The 23846-nt window shown below is 39.9% G+C and overlaps 1 protein-coding gene across 3 annotated transcripts in view; it reads right to left on the bottom strand.

Annotated features, from left to right (window-relative positions):
• Il1rap (interleukin 1 receptor accessory protein) overlaps positions 1 to 23846 on the bottom strand; it is a 152441-nt gene that overhangs the window by 35587 nt on the left and 93008 nt on the right. For all 3 annotated transcript variants that reach the window (XM_021184928.3, XM_021184929.3, XM_029470628.2), the window contains exons 3-4: positions 19561 to 19846; positions 16301 to 16487 (exon numbers count right to left, since the gene is read on the bottom strand). In XM_021184928.3, coding sequence (XP_021040587.1) covers positions 16301 to 16487; positions 19561 to 19846 — 473 coding nt within the window. The remainder of the gene's footprint in view (positions 1 to 16300; positions 16488 to 19560; positions 19847 to 23846) is intronic.

The raw sequence follows: 23846 nt of genomic DNA, 5'->3' as shown, positions 1-23846 counted from the left end.
TGTTTTTTCCAATGGAGTAAACACTTGTGTGGCTAGCAAACAGTCCTTCTACCTGGCCCATCAGTTCCTCATTCTGATTTCAAAATGAAGAAGTTAAATAGAAGAGCAACTGTCAACCACATAATAGTTTCCATGGCAACCTAGCACAACATGTAAGTAAGAAGCAGTACAAGAAATGACTCTGGGATCCTGGAGAGGAAATATGTATCCAAGGAAGTGAAGGCTGTGGGTAGGATGATGCCACCACAATGAAGAAAAGAGTAGCTTCCGTTAGCAACGTCTATTCCCCAAAAGGAACCACCTGACGATATGACTGGAAAAGGCATTCTCTGTTTGTTTGTTGTTTTTATTAATATATATTCAGCCTATACAAGAAAGTGTGAAAAAATGTTTACAAGAGAAGGAGGATTTGTGTTATATTGTTAATCCGGAGATTTACTGGAGAAAAAACATTTCCACCATTTGGGGTCAAATTTGAAGCAAGCATTGTTAAATTTTAAATATTGGCCAAGAGATGGACTTTGGTCAGGACCACTCCCTGGAATATCCCAGCAGAGTGGCTCTTAGACACATGTTAAGGGGCTTGTATGAACAAAAAGCACATAGTCTACTATAGAGGGCACTGTACTTTTCTATGAGACATTGTTATTTTCTAAAACTACAACTCCCAGCATCCTAGAGAGTTACCTGGTCCTTGGGTCACTGGGTCTTATAAGTTAATTTGAGGTATTACACTATCTTAAAATGATAAGGAAGATATTGACAGTACTGGGGGGCGTGAAGACATGGGCAGAACACTCTGGGCTGAGGGAAGAGAGTGAAGAACTCTCCTGCATTCTCAGAATATTTTTTCTACTTGTTACTATTTACATTGCTGAATTGTGGCAGGTTTCCTACAGTGTTCCCCTTTTTTTCTGGGTAATTAATTCCAATTGTGCCAGTGAGAGGTGGATGAGCACAATATCTACAAGGCCTGTCATTGGGCCAATAATTAGTATATTGAGTTCAACATATTTATGTTACATGATCAAAACCATGTATGAAGTCATCACAGATACATGACAGAGTTGAAAGCTCAAAGAATATGTGTGGTAGTAAGTATATGGGTTATTATTACATATGGGATAGTTGTTTTAGGATACATGGGGAAATGGGAATAAAAATACAAACTGCTTAAGCTGCAATGTCTGAATAGTTAGGGGTAGCTGTGGAAGCAATGAATCCATAAAAATCCTGGCATAAAATAATTGTACTTTGTTGATTCTGTAAAGAGTTTCATAAGCCAGTCATTTCCAATAAAGGAACTCAGTCTTTCAATGTTTATAAATATTTACAATGTCCCTTCTGTGTTGTGCCAGGCAATGTTAAGAGGTAGATACATAATACTAAAAAATGAGATGGCATACATTTTCATGAAGTTTTGCAATCCAGTCTAAATCCATTATTCAATCAATTCTTAAGTGCAATGTGGACTGGCCCAGGCTTGTGCTGTAAGATTGATGTTCAAATGAAAGAAAAGGAGGAAGAGAGAGCTCAGACTTAGCACAGAACAATGCTATAACCACTAAAGAGACAATGATGAGTTAGGAATTAGCTTTCCTCAAAGTACACAATGGATGAGTCATTTGACCTGATTTAAGCTTCAAGACTTCAAAGAGAACAATTTAAATTGATTTTCAGTTTAAACAATATATTTTGGGTCAACAGGAGCCATAAAACCATATGCAAAATGCTATGAGTTCTAAGTGTGCGGCTCTCAAAATTTGAACATGCTATCTTCATACCAAAGGTTCAAAATCCCTGTATACACATTGAGAATGATGTCATCTTTCTGTAGCACAAAGTCTATCACACAGATACTTCTTAAAAGCAAATGCCATACCTAAAGATGACTGGTTATGGCAAGTTTTTACAAATGTTCTTTCCTGAAGTTATGTCTTAGGTAGAGTTGTTTTGTTTTGTTTGTTTGTTTGTTTTGTTTTGTTTTGTTTTGTTTTGTTTTGAGACAGGGTTTCTCTGTATAGGCCTGGCTGTCCTGGAACTCATTTTGTAGACCAGGCTGGCCTCAAACTCAGAAATCCACCTGCCTCTGCCTCCCAAGGGCTGGGATTAAAGACATGTGCCGACATTCCCCGCTTTAGGTAGGGTTTTTATTGCTGTTTCAAAACAACATGACTGTAAACAGCGTGGGGAGGAAAGAGTTTATTTCAGGTTACAATTTTCAAGTCACATTCCACTGGTGAGTGAACTTGGGGAAGGAATTTATAAAGGGCAGGGATCTGGAGGGAGGAGTTGATACAGAGGTCATGGAGGGGTGCTGCTTACTGGCTTGCTCCCTATCGCTTGCTCACCCTGCTTTCTCATACACCTCAAGACCACCTGCCCAGGAACACTGATCATAGTTAGGTAATCATACATCAACCATCAATCAAGGACATCCACTACAGGGTGGCCTGCAGGCCAATCTTGTATGGGTATTTTCATAATTAAGGGCCTTTCCCCTCAAATACTCTAGTCCATGTCAAGTTGATATAAAAACGAGCACAGGGTAATTTATCAGAAATAAGATACAATAATTTAAATATTTTTTGAGAAATATTACCAAACACTATGTGACCACCAGTGATTTATTTTATATTGGGTTTGTGAGGAGTTTGGAGAAAGAAATATATTGCATGGAAATTTTGTTTTTCAAAAAATTGAAAAATTTGAAGTGGAGGTACTACACCAAATTTAATCACAACGGGCATGAAGACATTCAGCTTTCTGTAATCTTACTGATGTCTAACCAGCTACATGGCAGGAAAGATCTTTGCAGTTATCATAACTCAAATGTCTCAAACACTCAGTAAAATGATCTCCCATCTCAGGGAAAGAGGAAAACTAAACTCACTTTCTCAAGTCTCTGTAAAATGAAAATTGAAATATCCAATCATAACAATAAAGGTGGGGCTATTCAGCTATATGAAAGGTATGGTGGCATGAAAACACAAGTCTATAATTAAATCTAATAAAATAATAACGATAATAATAATAGTACAGCACACTTATCTTTGAATTTGCTATATGTCTGGTAGCATCTCTGCGACTAAACCATCATTTTCTAATATCCATCCAGACTGCCCTCCGGAAGTTCTCTGATTTGTAATTCAGTAAATCACTTACAAACATAGTATGCTCTCCAGATGAAGAGTTAGAAAATTTGCCTCATTTGACAAATTTACTGAATAGTTCATGACAGGACTGCTGAAGTCCTGAATTAGGGAGGCCTTATAATAAAGAAAATAGGATGACAGAAGTAGAAAGACATGGAGAGGAATGGTCAGTTTTTATCTCTTTTCTGCATACTTCAGAAATGGAGACATTTGGTGTTCTATTTCTCTAACAACCAGTCCTTCGGAATCCTCTTCCTGTCCGCATCCAGTTCACAGACCAATGTACGTTCTAATACTCTCTTTTCCTTTATGATTCCCTGAGATCTAAAAGGGACTAGACTCCCTCCCTACATTGATCTTAGAAGGATTTTAGAATCACACAGAATTGGACTAGATTCCCTTCTGATATCAATCTTAGGAAAGATTTTACAATCATGAAGAATGGGCCGGAAGTACCAGGAATATAAAGTATGTCCTCCTGACACACAAGGATGATTCTTGGCTTAGAGCCCGGTGGCACTTGGTAAATTTCCCAACAGCACTGTGCTTAGATTTTTATTATAGTTTTTAACGTAAAAATTCCCTGCAAAACCTCATGTGTTAAGACTTGTTTGCCAGGTTATGGGCTGGTGACAGGTGATTGGCTCACAAGAACTCTAACTTCATCAATGTATATACCCACTGAACTCCTCAGTACCTGGTTCATGTTGAAGTAAGTAAGTCACTTACTGGTAGCTTGCATTTAAAGATTATTTTACCCCAGATCCCTTCCTGTCTGTCCATCTACTCCCTAGGTGACATGTTAAGCACCTTTCCTCTGTTCTGCCTTTCAGCCATGCTGTCTTATCCTTATCACACACCTAAGCAATAAAGTTCGTGAATCATGAATTCAAATCTTTAGAACTATGAGCCAACATTAAAACTTTGCTCCTTTAAGTTGCCTAGTTGAGGAATTCCATAACACCCTCAGAAATGCTACCATAATTCTTAACTAAAAAATACTGTAAATAGGACATCATACTTTTTAAGAGCATTGGGAGAATAAATTTCTGGCTCTTTGGAACAGACCCTGTACTCTAAGCCACCATTTCCTAGCTATTAAAGATGATGTCTACCTTTTGGTGTTGTGATATGCACTAAACATGGTAACACAGGACTTAGCATACAGATAGCATTACTAAAGTGGAAACTATTCAATTCCCCCTTTCAGTTGAACATTCTTCAACTTGCAGGTGTTAAGAAAGCAAGTTAGTGAAATGGATTATAATTATAATTTTTTTAAGTCTCAAAGATGTATTTCAATTATTACCACAGTAGACATTTTTTCTAAAATCAAGTTACAGAGGTCCACTGAGAGATGAATTTCTGTAGACATTTGAGGATGGGTGCAGAAGGTAGAGAAAACAAAACCATCAGGGTTCCCATGGAACCTCAGTCTTGCTGTCAAGTTAGGAGAATGTTTCTATCCCAAACCCAGTCTTTGCTCCCAAGATGGCAGAATTCTGGAGATCAAAGGTCCCAGTCACTTAGACACAGGGAGAGAAACAAAGAACAAAAACAGAAAAGCACAACACACTTAGCAGAAGTTTTGACATAACCAATCCATAGAAAGAATGGCTATGGTCTAGTTGTCTTTTCTTTTTGAAAACAGGTAGTTTGCACTGTGTGTGTGTGTGTGTGTGTGTGTTTAAATGTGCCTTTTGTGTGTATGTGGATATTTGTATGTGCTTGTAGGTATGCATACTTGTGTGTATATATGAGTATATATTTTATGTGTATGTATACATAGCCTTGTACATGAATGTTTTGGGGTGCACTTGCCTGTGTTCAACACTCTCCTTATTTGTTCAAACATGTTTGCACTAAATGTAAAACCTACCATTTTACCTAGACTGGTTAACTGTAAGACTATAGAATCTACCAGTCCCCATGAATTTACAGACAAGCATAACATAAATATCACTTCCTGTGGGTGTTGGAAATCCAACACAAACACCCATGTTTGCACAGCTTTACCCACTTAGCCATCTCCCATGACCCATGTCTATCTTTTGAGTCATGTATAGAATGTGAGGAGTCTGCCTCAGCAATCATTATACAGAAGTGACTTTTTCTTCAATACCTTTATGCCTTCACTCACTGAATGTAGACTCTCTGAAGACTGACTCAGGCGCTTATCACTATGTTTCATCTTCTGGATGCTTCAACTGTCACATAGATGCATCCATCTCTCTATGCATATTGTAGTTTCAGATCCTTATTTGTACAACCACTGTCCGCTTATCTGTTTGCCACCCTGATGTCTTAGACATCCTAGCTTCTTGTGACATTTACTAAGTCCACCACTGATTCCTCCAGCTTCCTCCTCTCCTCATACCTTAGTTAATACCACCACCATCCATTAAGGCAGGAAATTCAAAAATTTGAATAATCTGATATGCATTCAAGAGTAAACTAGACCCACAGGTCAGAAGTTCTCCTTAAAATCATAGCAATTTTTTCTCTGCCACTTTATGTGACTCAACATTACACAGAATAAATATTTAATCACATTTTATATGTGTGAGTGTTTGCCTACCTGTGGCCTATGAACTACATGCCTAAATGTGCTAAATTGTGTCTTGCTTTTGAGATTTCATTGAACTGAGAATATATCTCATTTATCACATTAAACCCCATCCTGTGCATACTCCAGTGAACCAACCTATGTTTAGCTAATGTACATGTACATCAACAGAAGACTACAACAAAGAATTCAGTAAAAAGTGACATTAAACATTAAACCTGACAATGAATGAATAGGTAAGGGTCTACAGGGGTAAATGAAAGAACAATTCATGACAGTACATTCTGATCTGAGGGATTCCTAGGTAGAGGCCATGTGTGGGGAATAGGAGAAGAAAGAATGGTAGATTGTGAATAGAAAAAGACCCAGAGAGGCAGGAAGGTGAGTGGACAATTCCAGGCCAATCTTGTATGGGTATTTTCATAATTAAGGGCCTTTCCCCTCAAATACTCTAGTCCATGTCAAGTTGATATAAAAACGAGCACAGGGTAATTTATCAGAAATAAGATACAATAATTTAAATATTTTTTGAGAAATATTACCAAACACTATGTGACCACCATTTACAGAAGAATTCCAGGAGAACCACAGGGAGGTTTTACTTATTGATGTCAACCTGTTAAAATCACCCCACTAATGCTCTCATTTGTAAAGACTTCTGTGTGTATCGCTAAACCAATTCCTCTCTGCAACATAAGTAAAGTCCCATTGCCCCACTTAAAAGCAATAACTTGTTGATATCATCTGCATCCCACACTAAGAATATTCTGGTGTTCTATTGCTCTGTTTTATAACATATGTGAAACAATATTCAGCCAAGTCTTCTTCAATCTCTTCATCTTCTTCCTCCTAATTTCCTCTTCTCAGCCACTCTCTTACCCTCCCCTCTTCTTTCTTTTCTCTCTCACTCAATCCCTCCATTTCTGCTTTTTTTCCAAGTTATTTTAGCAGACAACAAAACACAGGCAAACCCAGGTATAACCATATGAATTAGCTACTGAGTTGTTTCAGAGTCTGTATCATTCACTACTGTGAACCACCCTTGCTAGCCTTCCACATAGCCCTTGTCAATCACAGTTTGTTCACTATTCCCCACACAAATAGAGACTATTGAAAACTCTCCAAAAATTGTCTCATTTTTAGTTATAATTTTTATCATATCTGTGTAGGTCCATACTTAGATATGTAGATTAGATTCTCATTCTCTTTTTAAACAGCTTCACCTGTTTCCTTGAATTCTGTCCTTTCCCTTTATACATCAGGAGAACTCTGCATGAGAACTATCAATTCCTATGTATTTTTTCTTTTCGCTCACTTCAAACTCATGATGTAGTTCCAGGACTTCATTGTTCTCTATATTTTTAGACAGCAGTGATCCGCCTCAGGTTTATTCCATTTGCAACACCATAGGTAGCACTGTTCTCTGATTAGAAGGGAGACTGCTATTGTGGATCACGTTGTGATGCTGGTGGTAATTGATGCTTTAAGCTTGGACTTATCAACTGGATCTTGCATAGTGATATTTCAAAGGTACCATGATTATTTCATTCATTGGTAGGAATATTTCTATTAAAACATATTTGTCTATTCAATTTTGTAAACCCATGCCAATTTTATTACCTTTAGAAAGAGAAGAATTCTCATTTCTTTTTGTTTATTAGTTTTCAAGATCTTACTCTGATTTTCCCATTTAACTATTTAAAATGTGAAATTATTATCATGTACTTTGTTGGACTGAAGTCACTAAAAGTTTCACTATCATTAAATGTCAACCTCTAGCCAATAGAAAGCTTTTACAGTTGATTACTAGGTCATTTTATTAACAATTGATTAAGAAAGAGAATTGAAAGAGATGAGCTGTCGTTGGAAATTTGTCTATCTGCCCCTCGATTTCGGGAAATTTCTAAGAACTTCTTGTAGTTTTGAAACTTTATTATAATGCAGAAATCCTTCTGCTGTTGAGTGTCTTCCTAGGTAAGTGATCTTTTCCCTACTGTGAACTGTTTGTTTTCTCTCTGTAATACTCACTTGTAGTGGCTATTCCTGGTTGTCAACTTGACTATATTTGGAATGAACTACAATCCAGAATTGGCTCACCAGTGACCCTTATCTGGAGGCTTGGAGATCCTTATCTGGATCTTGGTATGGAGATCTTGAGCCATAGTGGCTATGGATTCCAGAAGATTAAATCTCCGAGTTTAAGGAGATTTAATCTGGGCTACACCTTTCATCTGGGATTAAAGGTGTGGTGGAACACACCTTTAATCTGGGCTACACCTTCTGCTGGAGACAATATAAGGACATTGGAAGAAGGGAGTCTAGCTCTTGCTCCTTCGCCTGCTTGCCGTGTGAGACTGAGTAACTGCTAGATCCTTGGACTTCCATTCACAGCTGTGACTGAACCATTGTTGGGAATTGGGCTGCCGACTGTAAGTCATCAATAAATTCTTTTACTATATAGAGACTATCCATAAGTTCTGTGACTCTAGAGAACCCTGACTAATACAGAATTTGGTACCAGGAGTGGTTCTAGAGTAACAGAAGTACAAGGATGAATCTTTTAAAATACTGGAATTGGCTTGTTGAGCCACCAGCACTTTCAACTACTGAAACCTCTCTAGATTCTCTCCCTCCTGGGAGCTCAGAGAATTTTGAAGACCCATGGTTGAAACTATATTTCAAACTTAAAGAAGCTAATGCCCTTGATTTTCTTAATGAATTAGGTGATTCAGTGCACAAAGCTTTCTACAAGATGGGGAAAAAATCAGAAAATGATTTTACTGGCTGGCTGCTCTTAGTATCTGGGGAAAAAATGATGAATGAAAGGAAGGAGTTGTGTGATAAAATCGAAAGGCTCCAGACACAAGTAAACGATCTAAAAGTTGCTAAGTGTGTCCTTGAAGAGAATCTTCTCTCTTGCAGCAATAGAGCTCAAGTTGCAGAAAATCAAACTGAAACCCTCATTGTAAGGTTGGCTGAACTACAGCGAAAATTTAAGTCTCAGCCTCAGAATGTGTCGACAGTTAAAGTAAGGGCACTAATTGGCAAAGAATGGGATCCTATAACTTGGGACGGGGATGTGTGGGAAGACCATGTTGAAGCTGAGAATTTTGAATCTTCAGATTCTCAAGGGTTTGCCCCACCTGAGGAAGTAGTACCCTCAGCCCCACCCCTTGAAATAATGCCTTCCCCACATGAGGAAATTAATTTTGCAGAGTCTGATAAACCAGCAATGACTTTCACTACTGATGTTTCTCAAGGCCCACCAATAGTTTCTTCTAGACCTGTAACCAGACTCAAAGCAAAACAGGCTCCTAGAGGGGAGGTAGAAAGTGTAGTCCATGAGGAAATTCGCTACACTACTAAGGAGCTTAATGAGTTTGCTAATTCATTCAAACAGCAACCTGGTGAATATGTGTGGGAATGGATTTTAAGGGTGTGGGATAAGGGTGGAAGGAACATAAAACTAGAGCAGGCTGAGTTTATTGACATGGGCCCTCTGAGTAGAGATTCTAGGTTTAATACGGAAGCTCGCATGGTTAAAAAAGGTGTCAAAAGTTTGTTTGAATGGTTGGCTGAGGTGTTTATCAAAAGATGGCCTACTGGAAATGACTTGGAGATGCCTGATATTCCATGGCTTAGTGTTGATGAAGGGATTTTAAGACTTAGGGAAATTGCAATGCTAGAGTGGATATATTGTGTAAAGCCTAATTGTCCACAATGGGAAGGTCCAGAAGATATGCCCTTCACCAGCTCTATAAGACGCAAATTGGTGAGAGGGGCACCAGCACATTTGAAGGGTTTTGTTCTTTCCCTTTTCCTTGTGCCAGATCTTAGCATTGGAGATGCTTCTGCTCAATTAGATGAATTAAATTCACTGGGTTTAGTTGGATTCCGAGGTAACAAGGGCCAGGTGGCAGCATTGAATCGCCAGAGACAAGGTGATCCTAGTTATTATAATGGACAGCGTAGGCAAAAGAATGTTTATAATGACAGACCCAGTAATGGTCAGCACAGGAGAGGTGAAATTTATAATGGCATGACTCGCTTGGACCTTTGGTACTGGCTAGTCAATCATGGTGTTTCCAGGAATGAAATACATAAGAAGCCTACTGCATATTTGTTTGATCTGTATAAGCAAAAAAATTCTCAAACAAATGAAAGAAAGGCTACAGTAGTTCGTGGTAAACAGCAATCTCGGCCAGTGAATCAATTCCCAGACTTGAGCCAGTTTGCAGATCCGGAACCCCTTGAATGAAGGGGTGGCCAGGTTCCCCTGAGGAAGGATCCTGACAAGACACCCAAAGGTTTTGCTGTTACCCTTTCTCCAGTTCTTCCCCAGAGGGACCTACGGCCTTTTACAAGGGTAACTGTACACTGGGGAAAAGGAAATAATCAGACTTTTCGGGGTCTGCTGGATACTGGTTCTGAGTTGACACTGATCCCAGGAGATCCCAAGAAACATTGTGGCCCTCCAGTTAAAGTAGGGGCCTATGGAGGGCAGGTGATTAATGGAGTTTTGACTGATGTCCGACTTACAGTAGGTCCAGTAGGTCCCCGGACACATCCTGTGGTGATTTCCCCAGTTCCAGAATGTATAATTGGGATAGATATACTCAGAAACTGGCAGAATTCTCATATTGGTTCCCTGAACTGTAGAGTGAGGGCTATTATGGTTGGAAAGGCAAAATGGAAGCCTTTAGAGTTGCCTCTGCCAAAGAAAATAGTGAATCAAAAACAGTATCGTATTCCTGGAGGCATTGCAGAAATTACTGCCACTATCAAGGACTTGAAAGATGCAGGGGTGGTGGTTCCCACCACATCTCCATTTAACTCTCCTATCTGGCCAGTGCAGAAAACAGATGGATCATGGAGAATGACAGTTGATTATCGAAAACTAAATCAGGTAGTAACTCCAATTGCAGCTGCTGTACCAGATGTAGTTTCGTTACTTGAGCAAATTAACACATCTCCTGGCACCTGGTATGCGGCTATTGATCTGGCAAATGCCTTCTTCTCAGTACCTGTCCATAAGGACCACCAGAAGCAATTTGCTTTCAGTTGGCAAGGCCAACAGTATACCTTCACAGTTTTGCCTCAAGGATATATTAACTCTCCTGCCCTGTGTCATAATTTAGTTAGAAGGGATCTTGATCGTTTGGATATTCCACAAAATATCACATTGGTGCACTATATTGATGACATTATGCTGATTGGACCTAGTGAGCGGGAAGTAGCAACCACTTTGAACTCATTGGTAACACATATGCGTATCAGAGGATGGGAAATAAATCCAACCAAAATTCAAGGACCATCTACCTCAGTGAAATTCTTAGGAGTCCAGTGGTGTGGGGCATGCAGAGATATTCCTTCTAAGGTGAAAGATAAGTTATTGCACCTGGCCCCTCCTACAACCAAGAAAGAAGCACAACGTTTAGTGGGTCTATTTGGATTCTGGAGACAACACATCCCTCACTTGGGTGTGTTACTTAGGCCTATTTACCAAGTGACTCGGAAAGCTGCTAGCTTTGTGTGGGGCCTGGAACAGGAGAAGGCCCTTCAACAGGTCCAGGCTGCTGTGCAGGCTGCTCTACCACTTGGACCATATGACCCAGCAGACCCGATGGTACTTGAGGTGTCTGTGGCTGATAGAGATGCTGTTTGGAGCCTCTGGCAGGCCCCTGTAGGTGAATCACAGAAAAGACCTTTGGGATTTTGGAGCAAAGCTCTACCATCATCTGCAGACAACTATTCTCCCTTTGAAAAACAGCTCTTGGCCTGCTATTGGGCCTTAGTGGAAACTGAACGTTTGACAATAGGACACCAAGTTACTATGCGACCTGAATTACCCATTATGAGCTGGGTACTATCAGACCCTGCAAGTCATAAAGTGGGACGCGCACAGCAGCAGTCTATTATCAAATGGAAGTGGTATATACGTGATAGGGCCAGAGCAGGTCCTGAAGGCACAAGCAAGTTACATGAAGAAGTTGCTCAAATGCCTATGGTTTCTACTCCTGTTACAATGCCATCTGCTGCCAAGCATGCGCCTATAGCCTCATGGGGTGTTCCCTATGATCAACTGACCGAAGAGGAAAAGACTAGGGCCTGGTTTACTGATGGCTCTGCACGTTATGCAGGCACCACCCAGAAGTGGACAGCTGCAGCATTACAACCCCTTTCTGGGACAACTCTGAAAGACACAGGTGAAGGGAAATCTTCACAGTGGGCAGAACTTCGGGCAGTACACATGGTATTACAGTTTGTTTGCAAGAAGAAATGGCCAGATGTACGATTATTCACTGACTCATGGGCTGTAGCCAATGGATTGGCTGGATGGTCAGGGACTTGGAAAGATCACAATTGGAAAATTGGTGAAAAAGACATCTGGGGAAGAAGTATGTGGATAGATCTCTCCAAATGGGCAAAGGATGTGAAGATATTTGTGTCCCATGTAAATGCTCACCAAAAGGTGACTTCAGCCGAGGAGGAGTTCAATAATCAAGTGGATAAGATGACCCGTTCTGTGGACAGTCAGCCTCTCTCCCCAGCCATCCCTGTCATTGCTCAATGGGCACATGAACAAAGTGGCCATGGTGGTCGAGATGGAGGTTATGCTTGGGCTCAGCAACACGGGCTTCCACTCACCAAGGCTGACCTGGCTACAGCTGCTGCTGATTGCCAGATCTGCCAACAGCAGAAACCAACACTGAGCCCCAGATATGGCACCATTCCTCGAGGTGACCAGCCAGCAACCTGGTGGCAGGTTGACTACATTGGACCACTTCCTTCATGGAAAGGACAGCGTTTTGTTCTTACTGGAGTAGATACTTATTCTGGTTATGGATTTGCCTTTCCTGCACGTAATGCCTCTGCTAAAACCACCATTCACGGACTGACAGAATGCCTTATCTATCGTCATGGTATTCCACACAGTATTGCTTCTGACCAAGGAACTCATTTCACAGCCAGAGAAGTACGACAGTGGGCCCACGATCATGGAATTCACTGGTCTTACCACGTTCCCCATCATCCTGAAGCAGCTGGCCTGATAGAAAGATGGAATGGCCTTTTGAAGACACAGTTACAGCGCCAATTAGGTGGTAACAGCTTGGAAGGCTGGGGTAGAGTTCTTCAGAAGGCAGTATATGCTTTGAATCAGCGCTCCATATATGGTACAGTTTCACCCATAGCCAGGATTCATGGGTCCAGGAATCAAGGGGTGGAAAAGGGAATAGTTCCACTTACTATCACTCCTAGTGACCCTCTAGGAAAATTTTTGCTTCCTGTCCCCATAACTCTAGGTTCTGCTGGCCTAGAAGTTTTGGCTCCAGAGAGGGGAGTGCTCCTACCAGGAGCTACAACAAACATTCCATTGAACTGGAAGCTCAGACTTCCCCCTGGTCATTTTGGGCTTCTAATGCCCTTAAACCAACAGGCTAAAAAAGGAATAACCGTGTTAGGAGGAGTGATAGATCCAGATTACCATGGGGAAATTGGATTACCTCTTCACAATGGAGGTAAGCAAGATTATGTCTGGAGTGTAGGAGATCCCTTAGGGCGTCTCCTAGTACTACCATGTCCTGTGATTAAAGTCAATGGGAAACTACAACAGCCTAATCCAAGCAGGATGACAAAGGACGCAGACCCATCAGGAATGAAGGTATGGGTCAATCCTCCAGGAAAAGAGCCAAGACCTGCTGAGGTGCTGGCCGAAGGTGAAGGAAATACAGAATGGGTAGTAGAGGAAGGTAGTTATAAATACCAATTAAGGCCACGTAACCAGTTGCAGAAACGAGGATTATAAAGTAATATGAATGCCCCATTGTAAATTTACAAATGCGTTTGCGATTGTACGAGGGATAGTTATATCATGTTAGGCGTATTCACAACCTTGTTATTGTTTCATGTGAACATGAGATATTATTTGTGTCAAGTTGACAAGGGGTGGATTGTAGTGGCTATTCCTGGTTGTCAACTTGACTATATTTGGAATGAACTACAATCCAGAATTGGCTCACCAGTGACCCTTATCTGGAGGCTTGGAGATCCTTATCTGGATCTTGGTATGGAGATCTTGAGCCATAGTGGCTATGGATTCCAGAAGATTAAATCTCCGAGTTTAAGGAGATTTAATCTGGGCTACACCTTTCATCTGGGATTAAAGGTGTGGTGGAACACACCTTTAATCTGGGCTACACCTTCTGCTGGAGACAATATAAGGACATTGGAAGAAGGGAGTCTAGCTCTTGCTCCTTCGCCTGCTTGCCGTGTGAGACTGAGTAACTGCTAGATCCTTGGACTTCCATTCACAGCTGTGACTGAACCATTGTTGGGAATTGGGCTGCCGACTGTAAGTCATCAATAAATTCTTTTACTATATAGAGACTATCCATAAGTTCTGTGACTCTAGAGAACCCTGACTAATACATCACTGATTTAAAAATCTCCATTCTCATGTATTTCTGTGGCCACGCTAGCCTTCCTGTTAGTGTTACTCTTTACCTTTAAATTTCCTTCTTTTACCTCCTGCCAATCTTCAGCTGCTATACATTGTCTGAGCATGAGTACAGGTGTATATGTGTGTTCATGTGCATGTGTGTATATGATTGTACGCACTTCTATTTGGGCATATATGTGTATTCATATGCATTGGTGTGTGCTTGTATGTCTGTGTGGGTACATGTGCTTACACATGTATATGTGTACATATATGTGTGCTTCTCTGTGTACATGTGGTGTGTGTATTCTTGTCCATGTGCCGGTGCAAATGTGTGTATAGGATAGTGTGTATGCCATGTATGCATCTGTATATGTGTGGTGTGTATATGAGTACAAGTGCTTAGGTGTGGGCTTATGCTTGTGCATGTGTGTGTGTATATATGTGCATGTGTATATGTGCTTCTTAGTGTACATGTGGTGTGTATATACTTGTATGTATGCAGATGTATATTTCTACATGCATGTGTATGTATGTGTGCACGCCTGTGTTTGTGGCTATATTCCCTCTTACTTTGGTTTTATTTGTAAAATAATTTTCTTCACTTTAAATTTTCAATAGGTGATGTAACTTTAGGGCATTTTAATTCTATTTCTGCATCCTGTTTATTGATATAACTTATATTCCTGGTATAGGCCTGTTTTTAAAGAATCACCAATAGTATATACTTCTTGCAAACTTTCTTTGCTACAAAAATATTATCATTTTATGTGCCCATTTCATGAAACTCAAATAGAACTTCTTATTGATCCCTTTTATGTAAAAACAACCTTTTCTGTACTTTAGAGTATGGCTTCATGTGCCTAGTGACAGATTCTTCAAAATGCTTCCATCCTGATTTGTTCCCACTTTTTCCTCCCCACCATGTCAAGCCCATTTTCTTTCTTTCCTTACACTGTTCTAATCAACTGGCTTTTTTTTCATTGCCAATAGGCGGGGCATTAAACTGCAAAGCTTGAGGCATTGTAGGCAGACATCTTTCTAACCCTGCATTCTAGTGCTTGTTGCTCTGGCTAGTATTTCTGAGGTACAGTGAAACCACTCTAGCCTAGCAGAACTTCTTGCTAAGGGACTTGTGACTTGTCTCACGGAATGGAATTTCTTCTGCCTTTAGCTGCCTTTAGGTCTTCACAGGCCTGTCCTAAGTTCCACTCACTATCTTTCACAATGATCAGCAAGGCTCATTGTATTTGATTTACTATAGCTGGAACTTCTTTATGTATGAATTTGTGTGAATATTAAGTGACTTACTTAGATAATTCTTATGCCAATTAGCCCACGCTAAAAAGCAAACAACAATATCTATTAAGGTTCTAAAATATTTATACTTTATACGTGACCTTCACTGTGTACTTCTTCTGAGGAGATCATGTTCAGAAATCTGACCGACAATGGTTTTCTTCTGTACCTCGGTACAAATACTGACTCTACAGATGCCTACAGGCTATTGTTTGTCTCACTTAGTTTGCTGAGAACTCTTTCTACGGAATTGGCTATACACTGTGCTTGAGTTGCCCAGCTTGGCACCTGTGGATAGCTATGCTGCAGTGCCCCCACAGGTGTCCCCTTCCAATATTCACATTTTTGGATAAAACACTTTCCAAATACTCAGATATGAGAGATCACAGACAGACAGTACCCACAAATGAGGGCCATCAACCGAGTACACATAAAGAGTAAATTACAGTATTGACTCCTCAAGGAGGTACTGATTCACGTCACAAATCAGCACCGTCTGACTTCACAAGGCAGTGAGTGGAAGTGGGCAGCATTACTCAAAATATGTTTGTTCCTCAGGAGGTAACAGAAGTTAAGCAGTTAGTTCTGGGACTCCAGAGAACATCACTTGAGAAACAGGAAGCTGAGGCAAAGCAACCCATACCCCTCCTTCTAAGACAGAACAAAAACAAGAAAGTGGCAAAAAATTGTACAAAGATATTAATGGAGAAATCAAAATGTCCAAGGATAAAAATATCAGTGTTATTAGTATTACCATTTAACTCAACAGACATTCAGTCATTACCATTAAACTAACAAACAAACAAAAACCAAAAAACCACTGTGTCCTAAATGTCTTACCTTATACCAAGTGACCGATGGTTTGACACTGGAAGGAAAGTATCCGTCTACATTTGGACATGTGATCTTATGAATGCCATGTTCAATATACATCTTGTGCACTGGGAATCTCATGGCAGAATTGAAACAGCTGTCCTTCTGAACAACTTCCAGGGGAAATGCAACTTTGCTACAGTAAGTTGTGTTCCTGAAAAGGCAAGCATTAAATGATCAGGGAGGCTAATCTGCATTTGATTTAATAGAGCTGGGACTTCTTCATATGTGCGAATTCCTGTGATTATTAAGTGACTCACTGAGACATTTCCTATACCACTTAGTACCATACACTAAAAAGCAAACATAAATATCTCCTGTTAATACACTAAAATATTTTATACATGAACTCCAATGTGTATTGAAAGTGTTCATTTAGAACACTGTCAGGGGTGACATTTTTACTAAGGCAAAGGCAAGGATGGCATGTTTAATGGTGCAACCAACCTTTGAAAATATTTCCAGGATTTTAGCTTCTGATCAGTAAGTTTTAGAATTTTTGTTGTTTTACAAGATTAGACTTCTCAAAAGGAGAAACAGAGCCAATCCAGTGTTATCTCAGTCAGGAAAATTGGGAGGTTAATAGAAAACTCAAAATAATCCTAAAGAAAACTGTAACATAGTTTTAAAAATTGTTGTATGTACCTACAGGCAAGTGTGAAAGGCAAAAACACAGGAAACATCTTACAAAGAGTGGGAAGCACACACTTGTGTTTGTCCAGACTGAGCCATATCTCTATCAAGCTCTGTTCCACTAACCCATATCATATACTTCAACACTGGGCCCCCTATATGGTGAGCACCTTAGATGTTCTTTAATTAAATGTATAATGACTAAAAACTATGTGAGCATATTATAATCATCATGTCTAATCTTGGAAAGATGTAACTTCAACATTACCATTTGAATGTGAGCAATAAAATATAGGGAAATGCGTCTAACTCCAAAGCTGTAAACATGCCCGAACCTATCTAGAAGCTTGAATGAGAATGAACTCATAGCTTCCTACATTTACATGCTAAGCTTCAGTTAGAAGACCTATTTAGGTAGGACTAAGAAGTGAGACCTTGTTGGAGGAGGTGTGTCAATGGGGGTGAACTTTGAGGCTCCAAAAGCCCATACCATTTGGAGCTTTCTGTCTCATGGTTATCATCTCAAGACAGGACTTCTCAGCTACTGATTCATCATGATGCCCTCATGCCCTGCTGTCATGGTTTTCAACTTGATGGTCATGGACCCTCTGGATCCATGAGCTTCAAACTAAATGTGTCCTCTTATAAGTTTCCTTGGTCATGTGTTTTACCAGAGCAATAGGAAAATAACTAGTCAGAAATTAGTACAAGATAGAGGTTATTGTCAAGACAGGCTTGGCTATGCTGTTTTGTGAAAGATGTGGAATCTTTTGCGATTCTGGGCTAGAAAGGCTATTAAATGCTGTAAGCAGGGATTAACAGTCCACTCAAGTCAGAGCTCTGAATGCAGTTAGTGAAAGATTAATATAGGTTCTGTATCCCTAGGTGCAAGGCAGAGACATCAGTAGCACCAGGTGCACAGCAAAAAACAAATGCCAAGCAGAAACAGGGACTGGCTCCTTCCCAGAAACTTGCCAATGTTCACCTGGGAAATGTTAAAGGATTAACAATTGTTAAAGATGAAAAGGAGCTCAGAGAACAGGGATCCTGCTCCTTCACAGTATAGATAGAGATGCCAAGGGTATAGCTTTGTACACAACCTGCCTCAGTGCACCAGCTGAGCAGTAGCAAAGGTTTTACTGTTTCTGTCTCTCACCCAATGCTCTTTCCAACACAATCAGCATTATGCTCCTCCTAATAGCATTTTTGGTCATAGAGAATAAGAACATGAAAACTCAAAGCCCATTAGAAGCCCATGTGTGAATCTGAAGTTTCTTCCAATAAGATTATTATTGGATGATAACTTCAAAGGAGACTGCCCTGACTACGTGGATACTCCAAAGGTCCGATGATCCAGAGAATTTTTTTTAATAGAGCAGAGAATCTTTTCACCTAATAAAACAACATACATTTATCAAAACTTTGTTTTAAGTCTCTCTCAAAGGAGAGTTAACATCCATGATAGAGAAAGGAAACAGGGTTACTAATTATTAGAGGATGAAATGTGTTGATAGCTTCCATTAATTCAAATGTTACGTTTATAGCTCACAGAAACTTGGGGCTGGATTATCCTTGGAAATAGGGCTTTAATGATAAAGATATCATTAAGGCAATTGAAGTCATATAGATGGACCTTTGTCCCTGTTAGCTACTTCATTGTAAGTAAAGGGTAGGACACAGAATGGAAGAAGAAAGGATGGAGAGAAGGTGGGTATATGTAAGTCAAGCACTGGGAATGAAACCCCTCCTGCTAACTGTGTTCTCAGACTTGCAGCCTCCAAAGCTGACACCAATATCCTTAATAAATAGTGTGAAAATGTGTTAAATGAGGAAAAAAACAACCAACCAACCAACCAACAAAATATCTTTGTCCTATATGTGACTTTAGAAAACAAATCAAGGCCTGCTAGCAAACGGGGACTATGATAGCTAGCCCAGTTATGGACTTAGTGATTCTAAGTTTTTGAACAAACATCTGCATTAATATGTAGAAAAGTAAATGGACACTTTAATATAATTAACAATAAAGGCCCATGGATATTTTGAGAACAAAGATGATTTGGTAAACTTTAGGTTGCAGTTTTGGATTCCAAGAGCTATGGTATTCACTTGCTTCTGAGGAGAATTTTGGTTGAAATGTAAAAACATTGTGATAAATATATTGATGTATCCCAAATAGCCTTTCTTCTATAAACATATTTTGAATGAGTCGTCACTGCCGGGAACTTTAAAGACAAGCTAAGAGTAACAGATATGAATATACTCTTCATTGTTTATTTACTAGGGAAAAATGCCTGCAGGCATGGCAAATGTGTAGGCAGGATCCAGGGCCATGGACAGAAGCCAATAAACCCAACCCCATCTTCAGACAACATTGCTATGTATCACTTCTTAAAAGGAACCAGTTGTGAAGAATATTCTTAAAGACCTCTCTGCATACCACCTCCTTCTTTCCATCTCAGCTAGGTCATTGAGATAAAGTATAACCCATCTAAATGTGCCCATCTCCTGCCCAGTTGTCATGGCATAATCATTTAAATAATACCTTAGGGTCTACAAGGACAAAGAAAAGTCAAAGCAGAGATGCAGCCTACCTCAACATGCAGGTGTAATTGCCCGTGTCATTGAGGAGGGTGGGCCGGAACCAGAGCACATCTTTCTCCTTACTGATGCGATTCTCTGGGAGGCGGAAGTTAATGGGCTCCTCCAGGTCCCGGTCTTGCCTGGTCCAGTACCAGATCAGGGTAAGGCCAGAGGAATGGGCAGTGCTGTAGTTGTACTTCAGGAAGTGTTCAAAGAGGGGGCACTTGATTCGAGCCGGCTCATCTTCAAACACTTGGATTTGTCGCATGGTATCTAGTCCCCAGTCATCACAGCGTTCTGGAAAGGAAAAAGAAAGGGGGTAGGGGATGAGCTGTTTCACAAAACTCTCCAGGACACTGACCATTTCTAGGAGCCTTTTTCTCCAGTCATCTTCAATAATCTCCCTCAAGTAGACATACATAATAAACACGGGCAGTGTGCAGGAATTACTTCTCCACAGTCCTTTAGTTTTGTCTTGTATCTTTTGGTGCCAGCTATCTGTGTTTTGGTACTGTGAAATCTCTCAGGGACTAGAAAATCTTTTTAAAAATACATGGCTTTATTAAACCACAGAGATTGTAAGGTCTCAGTGATTAAATCATAACTGGAAAGTCAATTCCCATCTAGATGGAGAGAAGACTCCTAGCTATTATCAGGACTTCAGTTTGTGAGGCTGGATCTGTACTTTTCTGCAAAAATATAATGCAAGTCACAAACTCAATGTAAAATACACACTTGCCACATTAAGATGACAAAATGAAGCAGGTGAATGAATGGAAATATTATATTTTGTTAACTGATGAATTCAATAAACCCAAAGCATTAATCATCCTTTATCCATTTACATTTTGTGGAGCAAATCTTTAAAATTCAGTGTATTTTACAGCTGTGGGCTACCTCAAGCTGGGATGTACATGCATGTCAAAGGATGACCATACTGCGCAAACAGAACTGCAGAACATAGGGGGAAGATCTTCTAGTGCTTTAGTGTTATTTTTTTTACAATGTATTTTATACTGAAAAGTAACCACTGGTTAATTCAGGAAAAAAGATGTAATAATTACTTTTTTCCCCCCTGAGAGTGACATCAGAATGGTGTAATACAGAAGGTGCCATAAGAATACAGAACAGATTTCCGGGGGTAATAAGGGCCCTGTGAGGATAAGCCAAAACCCTGGACAACAATTTGATTTATTTCTTGTTCTTCTAAAAGTCATATATGTATATAAATAATATAGGTACCTAAGCATATAAAATATACATATATGATATAATACATTTTAATACATAAAATACATACAAAATTTAAACTTTGTATAAGCTTCCTTACATTCCAATTTGCATCTATATCTTTCCATTTTATTTATAATAAATCGAAATAGTTTTTTAAAAAAATCATATTATAACCAATGGTATTTTAATATAAAATAGTAACCAAGAATATAAAAGCACTCTTTTTTTTTTTTTTTGAGTGAGAATGGCCCCCTTAGGTCCCTATGTTTGAATACTTGGTTTCTAGTTGGCGTCACTATTTGGAAAGAATTAACAGCTGACCTTGTAAGGGGAGGTGTGCCACCAGGGGCAAGCTTTGAAGTTTCAAAAGACTTCTATCATTCCTGGCTTACTCTCTGCTTCATGAATTTCTCCTGCTTTGTGAACTATAATCCTTGCAACCACAAGTCCAAGTAAACACATTTTTTAAAAGTTGCATTGGCTGTGATGTTTCAGAAATAGAAACATACACAAAAAGAGAGCCCTCTACTATGAGTACTCTAAAGTAGTTATTAAGGAAGCCTGGGTACTCAAAAGGCATGCACAGGAATAGGAGTTTGAGGCCAGTCTGGTGCACATAGAGAGTTCTAAGCCAGACAGAACTGCATAGTGACTTCCAATTTTAAAAAGAAATCCAGAAAGGCACTAAAAGATGGAAATATCTCATTTATCCAAATCATCAAAGTCAGGAACATGTCCGTTGTACTAAAAACCAATTTATAAGATCAATGCAACATCTAACAAAATCCCACTGATATCCCTCACAGAAATAGAAAAAAAAAATACATTTGCAAAAGTGTTGTGGAAGCACAGAAGACCCTAAATAACCACAGAAATTTTAAGCAAAAGCATAAATCTGGAAGTGTAGGCACACTTGATTTCAAGTTATACTACAGAGCCATTGGTCAAAAAAAGGACATAAAGATAGACACGTGAATCACTAAAAGAGATATAAGGCTACACAATCTGTACCATCTGATTTTTTGACAAAGATGACAAAAATACACACTGGAAGAAAGATGTCATCTTCAACAAATGGTGCTGGGATAACTGGATATTAGAAGAATGTCAGTAACACCTTCTTTCCTTCCATTCACTAACCCACATCCAAAGAACCTCCATATGAGCCCAGAAACTCTGGAGCTTCAAGAGGGTAAGTAGGGAGTGCACTTTAAGATACAGACACAAGGAAGAGCTTTCTAAATAGGACTCTGACCACTCAGGAAATAATACTAGCAATTTAAGAGTGGATCTGTCTGGCTACAGGAAGAGGCCTCTTCAGGTTCCATGGCCCCATGTTAGGCAATTCAGCTAAGGTCATCTGCATTGAATCCTGAGAGCCTCCCCCATCCCTGGTCTATGTAACTTCCTAGAGATTCCTCCATCTCCTCCACGCCCAGCAGCTGCAGATGTCCATTCATTTTCCTGATCTTCTGGCCCTTTCTCTTGTCCTGTAGCCAGGCAGGACCTACCTCAAATGGAGGGATAAGAACACCAACTCACCCACAAAACTTTTTGACCCAAACTTTGTTATGTCTAAAAGAAATGCACAAAGATGGAGCAGAGACTGAAGGAATAGCTGACCACTGACTGGCCCAATTTGGAACCCATCCCATGAGCAAGCACAATCCCTGACACTATTAATGATACTCTCTTATGCTTGCAGACAGAAGACTAAAGTAACTGTCCACTGAGAGGCTCAACTCAGCAGCCAATGGAAAGAAATTCAGAGACCCATAGTTATACATTGGATGGAGATCAAGGACTGTTATGAAAGAGTTGAGGAAGGACTGAAGACCCTGAAGGGAATAGGAACTTCACGGGAAGATCAACAGTGATTAACCTAGACACTTGGGTGGTCTCAGAGACTGAGTCCTGAACCAAAGAGTATACATAGGATGGACAACGGCCCCTGGAACATATGCAGAAGATGTGCAGCTCAGTCTACATGTAGATTCCCCAACAACTGGAGTGTGTGCTATCCCTATAGCTGTAGTGTGACTGTGGAATCTGTTCCTTAACAGGGATGCTTTGTCTGGACTCAGCAGGAAAAGATAAAGTTAATTCTCTAAGGACTTGATATGCTGGGCAGAGGGGATACTCAAGAGGGCTAACCCTCTCAGAGTAGAAGGGGAGGGGGAATGCTGAGGAACTCAGTGAGGAGCTCAGCAAGGGGAAGTGTTTGGGATGGAAAAAAGCAAACAAATAAATAAATAAAAGTGAATCTTATACAATTAACAGTTCAGTCCAACAAAGAAAATTGCTGATTGAGTGGAGAGGCAGCCAAAAGAATCAGAGAAGACCATTGCTAACTACACATCGAACATGAGATTGGTGTCTAGAATATACAAAGAACCTTCAAAAATAGAATGTCAAGAAATCAAACAACTCAGTTAAAACAGCACCGTGGTACTGATTCTGTCTTACCAAGATAGAATAACTGTCGTTGTCACCACCACCACCACTACCACCACCATCATCATAAAATGGGAGCTAATGCTGGTAAGGATTTGGGCAAAAGGGAAGCCTTATCTACTATTGATGTGCATATAAATTGACCGTGGAAATCAGTGTGAATGGATCTCAAAAAGGTACAAACAGGGCTACTACATGGCCCAGATATACTCATCTTGGTCTTACATCCTAAGGATTCTATATCTTACTGCAGACATAATAGCTCATTATGGTCACTGGCACTCTATTCACAATATCTAGGGAATTGAATCAGCCTAGGCATTCATTAACTGATCAAAGGATAAGTAAAATGTGATACACACACAAACACACACAAACACCATGGAATTGTATTCCACTGTAAAGAAAAATTAAATGAGGCAGAAAAACAGATGGAACTGGAGAGGGTTATACTAAGGGAGTAATCCAGGCCCAGAAAGATAAATTTCACATTCTCTCTCAGAAGTGAATCTAAGCTTACAATTTGTAATTTGGGTGTTTACTTTGGTCTATTTGTAGAGGTTTGTAAGCTATAAATGGTCCATGAGAGGTAGATAATGAAAAGGCCATG

The sequence above is a fragment of the Mus caroli genome, unplaced genomic scaffold, assembly GCF_978045245.1.
Source record: "Mus caroli unplaced genomic scaffold, Mus_caroli_1 scaffold_17, whole genome shotgun sequence".
Lineage (NCBI taxonomy): Eukaryota > Metazoa > Chordata > Mammalia > Rodentia > Muridae > Mus > Mus caroli.
Note: the sequence above shows the minus strand (reverse complement) of the source record. Positions and strands in the feature narration are given on the sequence as shown.